General features: G+C 33.6%; 1 protein-coding gene across 1 annotated transcript in view; it reads left to right on the plus strand.

Moving 5' to 3' along the window:
- LOC143387286 (transport and Golgi organization protein 1 homolog) overlaps window positions 1-15,271 on the plus strand; it is a 38,294-nt gene that overhangs the window by 21,225 nt on the left and 1,798 nt on the right. The window contains exons 7-25 of the mRNA XM_077107895.1: window positions 616-747; window positions 2,955-2,976; window positions 3,885-3,973; window positions 4,214-4,291; window positions 4,378-4,488; window positions 5,710-5,781; window positions 5,962-6,066; window positions 6,709-6,831; window positions 6,930-7,038; window positions 8,080-8,135; window positions 8,224-8,314; window positions 8,486-8,624; window positions 10,935-11,036; window positions 11,892-11,952; window positions 12,068-12,103; window positions 12,179-12,246; window positions 12,358-12,458; window positions 12,642-12,779; window positions 13,726-13,802. Of these exons, the coding sequence (XP_076964010.1) occupies window positions 616-747; window positions 2,955-2,976; window positions 3,885-3,973; window positions 4,214-4,291; window positions 4,378-4,488; window positions 5,710-5,781; window positions 5,962-6,066; window positions 6,709-6,831; window positions 6,930-7,038; window positions 8,080-8,135; window positions 8,224-8,314; window positions 8,486-8,624; window positions 10,935-11,036; window positions 11,892-11,952; window positions 12,068-12,103; window positions 12,179-12,246; window positions 12,358-12,458; window positions 12,642-12,779; window positions 13,726-13,802 (1,710 nt within the window). The remainder of the gene's footprint in view (window positions 1-615; window positions 748-2,954; window positions 2,977-3,884; window positions 3,974-4,213; window positions 4,292-4,377; window positions 4,489-5,709; window positions 5,782-5,961; window positions 6,067-6,708; window positions 6,832-6,929; window positions 7,039-8,079; window positions 8,136-8,223; window positions 8,315-8,485; window positions 8,625-10,934; window positions 11,037-11,891; window positions 11,953-12,067; window positions 12,104-12,178; window positions 12,247-12,357; window positions 12,459-12,641; window positions 12,780-13,725; window positions 13,803-15,271) is intronic.

Raw genomic sequence — 15,271 nt, forward strand, 5'->3', positions numbered from 1 at the left:
TTCATTGTTTTTATTTGTTGCCATAAAATTAATTAGTTCTTTCATATATTTAAGTTTTTGTCTTAAATGAATTTTTTAAATTATAAAAACCAGGTTATCTAAGAGAAAAGAATGATCCAGAGGGATTCTAGCCAGGTGTTAGACAATGTGATGATATAGGGCCTGTTACAAACTGGAAATGTATGCTCAATTTAAAGTATTTAGATTCAGGCTGGGGTTGTGGTTCAGTGGTAGAGCGCTTGCCTAGCATGCATGAGGCACAGGGTTAGGGTTAGGGTTAGGGTTAGGGTTAGATTTAGGGTTATGGTCAGGGTTAGGGTTAAGGTTAGGGGTTCGATCCTTAGCACCATATAAAAACAAAATAATGTGTCCACCTGAAACTAAAGATACATAAATAATTTTTTTAAAAAAGTATTTAGATTCATTATACTTGAAAACACTGCAAGTGAACAAAAAATATGAGACTGCCAGTATCCTTTCTCTTGAAGAAACTATTGGAAAATATTGAGGAGGTGGATTTCTGACGAGGAGGTTGGTTTAGAATTGCCATGATTCTTTGTGACTGTTTTGTTATAAATTTAAGGTTTCCCATTTCTTCTAATTTGTCTGTTTCAGCTGTTTACTATATTGCCTGATGAGTATCAACCTGGGCCTGATTTTTATGGACTACCATGGGAGCCTATAGTTTTCACTGTTTTCTTTGGATTGGTATCCTTTGTCATTTTCTTTTGGAGAACTGTTCTTGTTGTGAGTAAATTAACTTACTTATACCTTAGCACATAAGCACAAGGATTATTTTATATAGTCACTGCCCCCCCACTTTTTTTCCTTTTCAGTTGCTAAAACACAAATTAGTGGTTTAAGTCAAACTAACCTTATAAAATAATTTAGTGTGGGTGCAGTTGGTAGAACTGGTAATTCTTACAGCCATCCTGATCAGTAGTTTCATACATATCAGAAGTCTTAAAAGTCGGATAAAAGATGGGATAGGTTAGATAAATATCCTTTTATGTAGCATATATGTCTAGTAATCTATATTAAAGAAATAACTATTCTTTGAAGATTTTGGTAATGTTTTTCAGTGGAACAGTGTATTAGATTGAAGACTTAGCACAACATAATTCATTTAGGGGTTATTGTATGTTTGCTTAATGGAATAGTAGGCAGATTTATCTATTTCAAAGCTTTGAGGTACAGAAAATGCTCACAATTAAATGTGAAGTGGAAAAAAAAGCAGAAACTAAGATTTAAATGTTGATGAACTGTATGTTAATATAAACACATATAAACAGGGGGAAATGCTACAAAGAAATACAGTAAAATGAGAAAAAGGAGATGAGATAATTTTTCCAGTCTTTTATATATATTTTTCCCAGATTTTATGATTTGATCATATGTTCAGAAAATACCTTTTTATTTGGAAGTATAGATTATGTGTTGTCCAAAAATCCATTAAATGTTTTGTTCATTAAGTCTTTTTTTTTCTGAGCAGAATTAGTCTATCTCTGTGTATGTGTGTACACATATATATAAGCGTATATATATACCCTTATACATACTTATGTTTGTACTGTAGGTCATTCTGTTTCATAGTTATTTAACATAATTGGAAGAAAATTATTTTAGGTAAATTGACTTTGCATATGAAAAGCCTAACAGTTAAAGAGGCCAAGCATTGAATACAAATCTTTTCAAATCTGAGTATTCTTTTTCTAATTTCTTAATTATATCAGACATATCATTGTTAAGATAAGTTTCCTCTCCTTGTACAATTGAGTGTAAAATCTCTTAAAAAGTATTCCCTTCTTAAATAGAAGAATCATTTGCCTGGATTCCTGTGAGGAACAGTTCAATCTCATTGAACTTTTTCTCAGCTAAAAGGAAAAAGGAAATAGAAGGATAAAGAGAAGGAAAAAACATGAAAACACTTTATATTTCTCTCTTGTTTCTCATTTCAAGAACCCCGGGACCTGTTTCTCTTTTCACTAGGTTATGTGGGATCTGGTTTCTAGTTGTTGCTCCTCAGTTTTGGCATTTGACTTTGGAGCTTTAGTCTCTTCCTTAGATGACTGCTTTTATGACACTTCCCATTTTCCTCTGTTGTCATTTTGAGTAAAAGGTTAGCAAGGCTATGACATTAAAGAAATGCCATTTCTTTATGTGTTGGTGTTTTCTGAATGCAATTTCCTATTATGAAGATCCCATGGATGATCCATGGACACATCTGAGTATCCCATCACCATTTATAACATTTGAAAGGACAAGTATATGCTAAGTTACAAAGAAATTTAGTGATGTTTTTTAAAAATTTCTGCTTAGGTTTTATTATCAGGCATTTTATTGCTGTCTTTAGGAAATGATTGTTTTTGTCCTTTCCAGAATATGTTAATTGTCATTTCTCTAGTTGCTTGTGCATTTTCTTCTAGCAGTCTTCCCTTTCAGATTTCTTGCTATATATTTAGTGGTTTGTAGAAATAAGATGATGTAGCCTCTTAGTTTCTAAATTCAGCCAATAGCCAAATTTAAATTGGAGTTCTAAGATGTTTTCTGGTGAGTGAAAGTGGCATATCTTAGTACAAATATTATGCCTTTAATATTGTTTCCTCAGATTCCTTTTGAATAGTCATTGTTTCTGGACTTTATCCTGGTTATTTAGAATTCTCAAGTAAATGATTTTGAGTACACATACACACACACATTCACACACATCTTTACTGTGAAATAAGGTACATATCTTAGTGTTTTTATGTCAGAGCCTATTTATGAAATATCACTACCAATTAAATTTAAAATGCTTGTTAACCTTTACTTATTTTTAATCCTATAAATTTATTATCCTGAACCAGAATGTTATTAAATTCTCACTTGGTTATGATTCTGACTGTTGTTTTAGGAATGCTGTTTCTATTGAGCAGATGTTTGACATCAAATTTAATCTTTTTTCTCTCTTCTAGGTAAAAGATAGAGTATATCAAGGTAAATTTTTAGGTTTCTTAAACTTATATTGTATTGGTGTTTGATGTGTGTTTTATGTATGTTAGAAGTAGATACAGTGACTTTTAATGTCTATTACTTTTTTACCTCCTGAAAATTTTACTATTCCTAGGTTGCTAGCATGGATAATAGAGTAGATGATGATGGTTCCAACTCTGAGATAGGAGATAAAGAGGAGGAACAAATTGTGGATAGGGAGATGATGTTTTAATTTGGGGCAGATTAACTTTGAATATTGATGTAATGCAGATGTATTACATTTGAAGAGTATTTCTATGCTAATGATTTAATCATGCATTAAGTAATTGAGTAGATAATTTAAAGAATGGTAATGTGAATCAGTATGCTTTCATTTCTGTTTTTCTTTGCAAAGAATTAAATGATTCCATTTTCTGAAAAGAAAGTGTTTTGAGAAGGGAGGAATATCAAGCTACAACACTTTAATGTATTTCCCATCTGTGAAATAAGCTTAAATTGAAATATCATTTTGGATGGGAGGGGTACCTGGAATTGAACTCTGGGGCACTCTACTTAGCCACATCCCCAACCCCCTATATTTAGTGATCAAGTCTCACTTGGTAGCTTAGTGTCTCGCTATTGCTGAGGCTGGCTTTGAACTTGGGATCCTTCTAGCTCAGCCTCCTGAGCCACTGGGATTACAGGTGTGCACCACTGCCCCCAGCAAAATATCATTGTTCTTATATTTTTCTTAAATTTTAATTATTTTATACTCTTATTGCTAATAAGCATAGATTGCTTTTTAAAAGCATAATACTTATGCTAAGAAGTATTTCCTCATAGTACCATATAACATGTCTTTGCTTTTAGTAGATTGAGTAATTGAATTTCATTTAGTGATTGTAATAATCTTGTGTATTTCCCCCTTTTAGTCACTGAACAGCAAATTTCCCAAAAGATAAGCAATTTCATGAAAGAAAATGAAGAACTGATACACAAATTTTCAAAGTATGAAGAGAAGGTATAATTATTTTTTTGTTTCTTTCTCCCTTGGTTCTAGCTTGAATCATTTCTACCTGTTTTAATTTAAAAATTGTATTTTAAAATTTTTGTTTCATTATTTCCTACAAATCATCCAAATTCTAAGCAGTCATATGTATTAAGTACTGCTTTCTTCTGGAATGGGTCACTTGTCTGGAAGTAACTTGTATAATAGCACTATAATTTGTGTATCTTAATTCTGAATGCTTTATTTACATAGATGAAGGAATTAAAGAAACAGGTCCAAGAAACCATGAAACAAAATATGATTCTTTCTGATGAAGCAACTAAATATAAGGTAAAAATCCCTTCTTTGGGGGGAATTACATTCTAAACTCAAAAGTAAATGTAATGAGTGAGTAATCTTGACACCTTTTTCCCCAGGATAAAATAAAGCTTCTTGAAAAAGCTAAAGAATTTCTGGATGAGAGAACTAAAACTCTTCATGTTATGTTAGAATCTGAAAGAGAACAGAAAGCTAAGAATCACGACTGGGTGAGAGTTTTGCTGCTAAGTGTTCCTGTAATTTGGCTTTTGAAATATTTTGTAAAATTGGTTAAGTTGAACTTAGTCTAGCTGTTAACTAAAGTAAGATTAGGAGTCAAGGAAGTTGAACCCACTTCTGTGCCCATTTTGTGGAACTTTTAAGTACTGATACAACAAATTATTTTTATGGGCCTAGGAAATATTTTTATTCTCAACCTTGGATAATTTTCATATTGCTTTGCTCTGCCCTTGGAAACATGCATATCAACTAAAAAACTATTGTCCAATTGAACAGTATTTGTTTACTTTTTACTTGAAAGAGTAATGAATTAATCAATTTTCTGTACTTAAAAAAATTTTACTTACATATTTCATTTTCAATTTCTATAAGTTTCTGTAATTACATAAAAGTTGCAAAAGATAGTAGAGAGTGTGTTCTGAAATATCCTACCCTCAAGTAAGCTTGATCACCTAGCTGAGGTAGTATTTATCAGATTTCTCCACTGTAAAAATTCTTTCCAATCCTTTTCATATTATATTCTTTGGAAGTTACCATGCACAGCCCACAGTAAAAGTATGAAGAGTTACGAGCTCAGGATGCAGCTCATGGTAGAGCACTTGCCTAGCATGCATGAGGCCCAGGATTCAATCCCAGGCATTGCAAACAAAGATTGCAGAGTTATGTCCACTTCCTTAAGGAGCGAATATCTTTATAAATTTTGGGGAATTCTTCTGTATGTGAGATTAGTCTATTCTCCCTTAAATTTTAACATTTTTTACTTCAAATAAGAAAATTTTAAAAATGATCTTAGGAAATTTTTTTCTCTATCACTAGAAAAAAAAAATTACTAATTTGAACTGGTTTATTTGAAACAGTAATTAATTAATTTTCTATGCTTTAAAACATTTTATTATTGCATTATGATTTTCTATACTTTGACCTTTTTTTCTGGTTATCTCATAAACAGTAAGGTTGTGGATGCCATGAAATATTTATGACTTCATTTTCCCTCATCTCTTTCAGTTCTTGATTTTTTGCTTAGTCCAAAGCTGGATCCCCTGCATTTACCTGAAATGTAATGGGATGGCTTGACAAATATTTTATTGTGTTTATCTTTTTAGTATATATATGTGTGTACACACACACACACACACACACACAGACACACACACATCAGTATTTCTACTGAAATTCTAATGCATATTTTGTGTTCTGTTTTCACCTGGCAGATAATGGAAAATAAGAAATCTATAGAGAAGCTTGAAGATGTCATTTCAGTGAATACTTCTGAACTTTCAGAGGTAAAGCTGCCAACTCTTGCTAACGGGATATTAATACTACATCTTAGTTTTGTTGCGGACCAAAAATTTGAAGTGTGCTAAAATGTGCAAAAAATGAGAACTATATGATGTCTGGTTTGGGAAAGTATAACTCTGTTTTTTCTTTGGAATTAATTCACTAACTGTAGTGTTTTGCATTAGCTTCAAATTGTCCTCAATGAAGCTAAGCTTCGTGAAGAGAAGGTGAAGTTGGAATGCTGTCAGCTTCAGAAAGAAAATACCATGCTTACGAAGACGAAAGAGCAGGTAAAGAAAATTTGATGTCATACATAATATAAACTAGAGAAGTGAATATCATTATCTTGTATCTTTCTTGGATCTGTTTCTGAGGTAAGAAATATTCATTTAGGACCTTTTCTAGATATGCAAAGTTTAAACATGCTCCCTAAATTGAGTGCATATATATGTTCTCCATCTGTTTTGTATTTTTGGATTATTGCTTTTCTTATCAAATGTCAATCAGTTATTAACTTGCATAGCCCCAAAGAAACTTTTTAAACCAGAAAATTAAGTATTTTATGATCCTCTTTTGAGTAGTTACTGATTCACCGGCCAAGGGAAGATTACATGATAAGGAGTCTAAATTTAGGAGACAGTCATATGTGTCCAGCCATTCCTGCTGGAGGTAAATAATTTGAATTGGCAGCAATTTTCTGGGGAATGCAATAAACAGGGTCAACTTCCTGAGAGCTCTGATGTTCTTACTGCAGCTGTGAGAGTTGGGGCCACTCGGCCCTCTTTCTTAACCAAGGTCTCAACCCCCTCGATTGAGGCAGGCCACCGAGGAGTATGGTTCTCTATTTCTTTGTCTAAGTCTTGTAGTCCTGATGTATCCAGTGCAGAGACCCCTCCCTAACCCACAGGAATTCATGTGTTTTGACTTTTCAGTTGCAGCAGGAACTCAAAGACTGGTGTACATCACACACTGAGCTCAGTGAACACATCAAATCATTTGAGAAGACCCAGAAAGATTTACTTGTAGATCTTAATCACAAAGATGATACTATTAATGTAAGTTTATACTCCAAATACATGTTTCATCTCATGAATTCTCCTGAAATCTTCTGAATTAAAATTGAGAGTCTTCCAAACTTTTGCTTCTTTTCTAGGCTTTGACTAATTATATCACACAGTTGAATCGGTTACAATGTGAATCTGAATCTGAGGATCAAAATAGAGAAGATGAGTCAGATGAATTAACCAACGGAGAGGTAGCAGGTAAGATCAGTCTCAGGGAGGTTGAATCCTTTTTTTGCTTTCCTGTCTTTAATTAAGTATTTATACAGATGCCACTTTTTAGCTGGCTGATTTTCTTCTTAAGCTTCAGGGTTGTAGACACATATCACTGGATCTATAGATATGTCTGTTGCATTGGCAGAGGTGGGTTGTTGGGGTATAATGTAGCAATAAGCATGTGAAGAACACTGACTTTTTCTATCCCATTGAAAACTAGTAAGTACACTGCAGCTACAATAGTCACATCCTATACAATACTTAGAGTATTGAACATTGTACAGTAAGAGAAATTTATTTCTTAACTTATGCAGATGATAGTTGATTTTGATAACTCATCTTCTCTATGGCTCTGTGGTTTTAAGGTCCACAGTCAGTCTTAAGAGTTCGGAGATAGTTGGAACCATAAACTAAGGCTGTGAAAACAGAAGCTAGAGACTATCAGAAAGCTAGAGAGAGGGAGTTTAACAGTGTTTACTGATGAGGAAAATATTTCCAGTTGTTTTCTCCCAAGTTGGATATTGCTTACATAGCAAGTATTTCAAACCACACCTGGTAGTAGATTCACGGAGAAAATAGAGGATTGAATCTTTCTAAATAAGACACTTACTTGCCCAGGTGAAGATAGATCTGAGAGAGAAGAAAAGCTTTTATTTTACAAGAATAGCATAGATAGCATTTTAGTTGTGCAAACTAGAAATTCACCTTTTTTTTTGTTTTGTTTTTAAGACAGACACAGTACTTTTATTTATTTTTATGCTGAGGATCAAACTCAGTGCCTCACACATGCTAGGTGAGCACTCTACCACTGAGCCACAACCCCAGCCTGAAATTCACCTCTCTCTCTTTTTTTTTTTAAATCTAAGCTTGCAATTCTCTTAAAAGTCATTAGTCTAATCAGTTTAGTTATTTAATTGATTTTTTTTCTTCTGGTGTTTGAACACAATCATTATTTAGTTTGGGGAAGTTAGGAGAATATAGAGTTAAAAGTAAGGAAAGAAAAAGCTAAAGTCTTTTGTTTTTTAGGTGATCGGAATGAGAAGATCAAAGATCAAATTAAGCAGATGATGGATGTCTCTCGGGTATAGTTCTTTGTAAGAGTCTCATAGTGCCTGTGAATTCTTCCTGTGCCTCACTTTTAAGAATACCTCTCTTTTCTGCAATTTTTAGACACAAACTACAATATCAGTAGTTGAAGAGGATCTAAAACTTTTACAACTTAAGCTAAGAGCCTCGATGTCCACAAAATATAATCTAGAAGGTGGGTTCTTCTTGAGAAGAAATTCCCATGTTGGAAAGACTTAAAATTTTATTGGAAAGATAAAGAATGGCTTCTTGCTTTCATGCTTCTTACTTTTCTTGGCACTACTCCCTCAAACAAGTTCTTAAGTCCTTGTACACATATAGAGATAAGCTGTTTTATCCTTTACAGACCAAATAAAGAAATTAGAAGGTGACTGCAATTCACTACAGTCTTCTAAAGTTGGACTGGAAGAGGAATGCAAAACTCTAAGGCAGAAAGTGGAGATTTTAAATGAACTCTACCAGAAAAATGAGATGGCACTACAAAAGTAAGATTTTCATTGTTTGTTATTGTTATCACTGTGTGAACTAATAGATAATTTTATCTTTTCTTAAGATTATTTACAATTTCTTCTAGTTGTAATAAGTAGAGATTTGTCTTTTTTCCTTTGTGTTTTGTTTCCTATAAGTTGCATTTTTCTTTCCATTGTCAGTCTTAAGGGTCCTGAGGTAGTTGGAACCGTAAACTAAGGCTGTGAGGACATCATAATCAATTGTCAAATTCATATGAAGGCAGGAAGTGGTAAAATGGTATTAACAGTCACTGATGTGGAAATACCTCTCAAAGTTCTAGACCCTTTCTATGATCCCCCTATTTATTTTAATTACCTTTCATTTTGATCAGTTATGTAATTCTAATGTTTGAACTTATATCTCTAACTCTGGACCTTTAAAAATACTGAGTGATTTGGAATGACATGTTTTAGTAGAATAAAAACTTCAAAAAGGAATAATATTTACTTATTGATGGTACAAGTTTTGGACTTGAATATCTCAGATGTTCACACAAAATGGAACTGTGGCAAGGACCTTAGGAGTTATGATTACAGAAGTACTTGTTTGTAGTATATATTTATATATTAATCTTATTAGTGTGGAGCTAGTTATTTTTTGAAAGTTCATTTGAAGTTTTTAATCCACAAAAATACTTGAATGCGGATAACCCCATTAGCTGGTTTCCTTTTCTGTGGGATTTTTTCTCACAGAATTTTGTTTTATGGAATGCCTGGTCAGTTTTGATTGGCCAACATTGCTGTGATAATTATAGATGAAATTTGAGGACTAAGACGAAGTTATCTTCTTATTGAAAAGTGTTGAGGTTACTTGAGTAGGATTGTCACTTTAAACTTAGTCAGCAATTAAGATAATTCAAAAATGACTTGTCTTTTCAATGTTTCAGTATTGTTCCTTTTGGATTTTTTGCCTGTTCATCACTTAAGTGTGCAGTACTTTCTAATCTACACTCAAAGACTAGGGCTTTTATTAAGGGTTCCTTTATTGGTAGCCTCTTTTTTCCTCTAAGCCCAGGAATTTAATGAAGGCTTCGTTCAGACTCATATCTTTGTGTTATCTTTAATAGGAGAAAAGTACCTTAAAGTGCCAGCCTTACTTGTAATTCTCAGATTCCTTTTTCTAATGGATCTTGGCCACATACATATATCTTCACTGACTTTTTAGCTTGGATCCCTTCAAACACAATTTTATATTCTTATAAAGATGTTTTGATTGTTCTTAGTGCTCTCGGACTAACTCTTTGATAATTGGAAACAAAATTCTCTCTGTCCTTCAAGATTCAGTTTTCTCCATATTCCTTCTTAAGCCAGTGGGTAAAATTATTATATTCATTTAGGCATCATTTATACCTGAAACAGTGAGCTCTTTTATTCTTTAGCATCTTACAAGGTAACTAGTATACTATAGCCACTCATAAAATACTTGCTGAAGAATTAAATGAGAAGCTATATAAGAATATATAATCCCCTTTTTCTATTTGGTATCAGTAATGCTTTTTTACTGTAGTTCTTCTGATATATGGAAAATTAAGTTTCAAGTTAATTATCTTTTGAATTGGAACTATGGCTAAAGTAGTACAAGGATAGCAGAAAATAGTATTTTTTAAATCATTAAATGTGGCTACCTTTATGTCAGTAGATGAACATCTTGAGTTTCATGATCAGAGTTAAAACTTGTCAGTAGATAATACTCTGATAGTGGATCAGTTTGGCTTCTTTTTCTGGTTGATAGACATTATCAAAACTCAGATTTGTCTTTTTGCTTAATTTACAATTATTTTGAAATAGATATCTAAAGTGTGAAAAATGTTCTGTGGTTAATTGCATAGCTAAAAGACATATTCTAGAAGATTTTTTCTTTGACTGACTATATCCTTATTATGGTACCAGTCTTGGATTGAGAAAAGAGTTCCTCCATGACAAAGATATACTTAGTGTCCTACCCATGGCAGAAACGAGAAAAGAATTATCCCCTGCTTTATCCTAATATGTTTAATTATGTTAGGTTGATCAGTCCTGATCTTCCACATTGAAGTAAAGTGAGTTTTTATTATCTTACACACAGGAGACTTGCCCTTGGGGCACATGTTGTTTTCACATTTATTTTATTTACTGGTAAGTAGAGAATTAAGAGGAGAAGTTAGAAAATGTAAGTGATTTGCCAGAGTTTGATTTATGAAATTGCAGGTTTGAATTCCTATTTTATGTGCCTAAGCATTTTATAGAATTGTGGGAAGTGATATTCACAAAGAGAAACTTTTGATTTGATAACTGGCTTTATTTTAGGAAACTGAGTCAAGAAGAATGTGAGAGACTAGAAAAAGAGGAGCAGCTGTCAGCTGCAGATGAAAAGGTGGTTTCCACTGTACAGGAAGTTAAAAATTACAAGTGAGTTCAGTTTCTAAAGGAGGGTGTCAATGTCTAATGAATTAGTGTTAGCTTTCTTTTTAATCTTTTTTTTTACATTATGTAGATAGAAGAAAATAGCATGGAAGTATAAATAACGAGAGGATATGAACACATTCAATTCACACAGGAGAAAAAATAAATTTCAACTTAACAAATGAAAAATGTTAACAAAAATTTACTTGTACCCAATGGGCAAGACCATAGGGAACTTGGTCAATGCAAACAGTTCTGGGGGTTTTGTATGTTGTAGTAATTCTTTAAGAAATCAGTTTGCTGTGTGTTATATCAAGACCCACAAAAGTGTGGCATTTGATAGACCTTGGAAATCTTCTATGGATATAATTTGAAAAAAAAGAAAAAAAGTTTTAAGGAGGAAGATATTTCTAGCAGAATTACTTGAGAACACACTGATGAACAGTTAAGGAAATTATAATTTATCAATTCAGAATTTCTAGCAATTAAATGATAAAGAAGTTATTAGTATTAGGTTTTTATTTTATTTATTCATTTATTTATTTTTGGTGCTTTACTACTAAGCTACATCCTTAGACCTTTTTTTTTACTTTGAGACAGGGTCTCAGTTGCATAGGTTCCCACTTAATTGCTGAGACTGACCTCGAATTTGTGATCCTCCTGCCTCAGCTTCCCAATCATTGGGATTACTGGCATGTGGCATTGCACCTGGTCTGTAGTATTAGTTTTGATCACACTGGATTCATTTAACTATAGAAATGTTTTTTTATGTATGATAAAAGTCTTTAAAAGTATAGCTGATGGAATAAAGTGAAAATGGTCAGAATGTTTCAAATTTTATTCAATTGTTGTAATTCTTAGGCGGAGAATTGAAGAGATGGAAGAAGAATTACAGAAAACCGAGCGCTCATTTAAAAACCAGGTAGTAATTAATACTGTCCTGTAGTTGCAGAATTCTTTGATATCTAATACAGACAATTATAGGCTATTATAATGAGTCCCTAAAAACATTTTTTTTAATGTGTTGTCTTTTTCAGATTGCTATGCATGAGAAGAAAGCTCATGATAGTTGGGTAAGATTTTTCCCCCTTTTCTTTATTTTTTGCATAGCCTACCGCAACTGAATTTGAATATTTTCTCTTTAATAGCTCAAAGCTCGTTCTGCAGAAAGAGCTATAGCTGAAGAGAAAAGGGAAGCTGCTAATTTGAGACAGAAGTATGTGATTTTTGGTATCTTACTGTATGTTTTATAGTGTTTTAAGGTTATGCTAGATATTATCTATGATTGCTGTTTCATAATTCAGCCCATTCTTTCTCAATATTCAAGACTACTGGAAATGACCCAAAAGATGGCAATGCAGCAATATGAACCTGTGATTGTAAAACCAATGCCGGGGAGACCAAATTTACAAAATCCTCCTCAGAGAGGTAGGGGGCACTTTGTAAAAGGAGCTATTTTATTTCTTGGTGCAGAATGTATGTAAATTACTTTTTATTTCTGTGTGTAATGGTTATGAAATAATCTGAATGATTTGCTAAAGCGGGAGGTGTGGGGGTTGGTGTCAGGGAGAAGGCTGCCTTAAAGTAGTAACACGGCATTGTTGTCTTTAGGTCCACTGAGCCATAACGGCTCTTTTGGTCCATCCCCCGTGAGTGGTGGAGAATGTTCCCCTCCACTGACAGCAGAGCCAGCTGGGAGACCTCCTTTTGCTACTCTTAATCAAAGAGATATGCCTAGAAATGGATTTGGTGAGCATTCACATGTTGCTTTATAGTAAACTGCTTCAAGGTTTTGGTTTTTTTTCCCTTTTGAATATTCTAATGAAAACATAGAATTTGGGCCTGTACAATATATAGAAGATAATTTCTTACTTTATCTTAGTGAATGTTTTCTGTAAAATCTGTTCTAGAATAGAAAACATTTTTTTTTTCCTGGAGGTCCCTGTATTGTTCTTTTCTTTTAAATTTTACACTGTGAAGTGTAAACCTTTATCTTTAAATTAAATCTCTATGGTGTTCCTTTCCCAAATATTTTAAAAGTAGCCTTAAACTTTATGTAGCATACATATTTCCAATATGAAATACTGAGTCTTATTTCCAATTCTAAATAGGACTGTAGTCTTGTTAAGATTGGAAGTCAGGTTATACAGACTAAAGAAAAGCCAACCTACACATACCTCAAGTCTATAGCTTAAAGTTTAGGACCAGTACGTTTTAATTTGCTGTTCTATCAACCCAAGGCAGTTCTTTATTTTACTTAAGTCTCTTCATAAATTGTGATTTACGTTTTGGGCAACCCATTTTTTTTTTACATATTTTTAATTGTAGATGGTGTGGTGTTGAGAATCAAACCCAGTGCCTCACACATGCTAGGCAAACACTCTACAACTGAGCTACGACCCCAACCCCTGGGCAACCCATTTTTAATGTTGCTTTCTATTTATTGTTGAACCCTGACCTGTCCACCAGTGGTTTATTTCTTCTGAAAAATACATACAAGGGCTCTGATCTTTCTTTCCCAAAGGTCAATGGATGGACCTTTACCTCGTACTCAATGGTCTTCTGGGGCATCTGGGAAATCTGTTGCCTCTGGTAAAGAGACCAAGTAATTTCAAAGAATCTGTAATTGTGGATGCAGGATTTTTATTCTCTTCATGTTAGAATAAGTCTGAATCCATTCTTTGATCTCTAACAGACCCAGGATGTGGTCCAGCTCACATGAACAGCAGCTCCAGAAGTTCTTCTCCAGCTAAGGTGACGGATGAGGGCAAGGTAAGTTCTGTAGTTACTGTGAATCACGTGGTCGTGCAGGAACATGTTGCTTTCCTACAGTACTTGCTCTTTGCTTTATCCTTCTTTGTGTTCTAGTTGTACTATCCCATTTGTTTTTAAAAAAGCAAACTGTTCCCCAAGAACCTGAGACCCCCTCAGTTTCTACCATTACTTCTTTGACTGAGCATCCAGTTGGAGTAAGTACTTAGAGGTTGAGAACTGAATTGTGTTTTATTCTGTGCATTTCTGGGAAGGATATTCAGAGCATGACACTGATCTTGTTTGCTTTGAACTGCATGCAATATTGAGCTGACTTTTCTCCTTAACTTGGAAATGTGGCTTAAGTGTGTACAACTATAATGAACTACAGAATGTGAAAAGTTATCACTCTAACTTTATATGGTGTTTTGTGTTGAATGTTCTAAGGCAAAGTAAATTCATTAAAAATTATATAATTCATCATTTTTATTTTTGTTTGGAAGAATGCTATTTAAGAATTCCTCCATTTGTGCAAACCCTATTTTGAGTGATTTGAATTAGATTGGTATCAGATTTTCTGAAAATGAAATACTGTTTCAGTGCAAAAATGATAATCTGAAATGACCTCTTGAGCCAGTCCCAAGCAATGGTCTCATTTGTTCACATAAGTGCATTCTCTTGTAACTGTGTTGCTATTATATCTGGTAGGTCTTCTGCAGCTCTATAATAAAATAAATTTTTAATTGTTTAGTTTCAAACCCACTACTCATAGGAAATGATAAATCAATATCTCAAATGGTGTACAGTAAATGAAATTAAATATTAAAGCCTTGTCTTCCTAATTTGTGTATATAACATTGTGTTGGAAAATACTTCTCAAGTTCCAGTGTATACATATTCCAGGAATATACATCTCTGGAGCAATCTAAGGGCAGCTTAGATAAGACCCCCAAACCCCTTTGTAGTAGAAGATTTAAAAGAGAGCAAAGACCCGTTGTTAGAGAGGAGTAGAGGTGGGAAAAGCATGGCTTGGAGGCAAACCTGGGATTGAGATCCTTTAATATGCAGTGTGGCCTTCAACAAATTATGATAATCCATTTGCTTTTGTTCCCTCTTATTTAAAACAAGACAGTCTACTTAAAGATCTCAGAGGTTGAATAATATATGAAAGACTTACTGAAGATACTCTGAATAGTAGCTATTATTACATCGGTAGAGAATGGATTTTTCATTTTATTCTGTTCATTCTTAATATGGAAGTAATGAGCTATTGTGATGAAAGGGAAGTGATGGGGGGGACTCCCTTTGAAATAGGTTGTAGTGAATACAGCATGACATACTGGTCAGAAATCACCTCTGTTAAAAACCTCTGCCAGTCCTTTTGCCTTTCCCTTTCCTGTGCAGATATAATCAGTAACAAACTGCTCCCTCTTGTGGAATCCTAACTTCTGTAAGCTGTCAGTGGGAATACACAGGAGGGGTGGGTAGAG

The sequence above is a fragment of the Callospermophilus lateralis genome (assembly GCF_048772815.1).
Source record: "Callospermophilus lateralis isolate mCalLat2 chromosome 10 unlocalized genomic scaffold, mCalLat2.hap1 SUPER_10_unloc_1, whole genome shotgun sequence".
NCBI lineage: Eukaryota > Metazoa > Chordata > Mammalia > Rodentia > Sciuridae > Callospermophilus > Callospermophilus lateralis.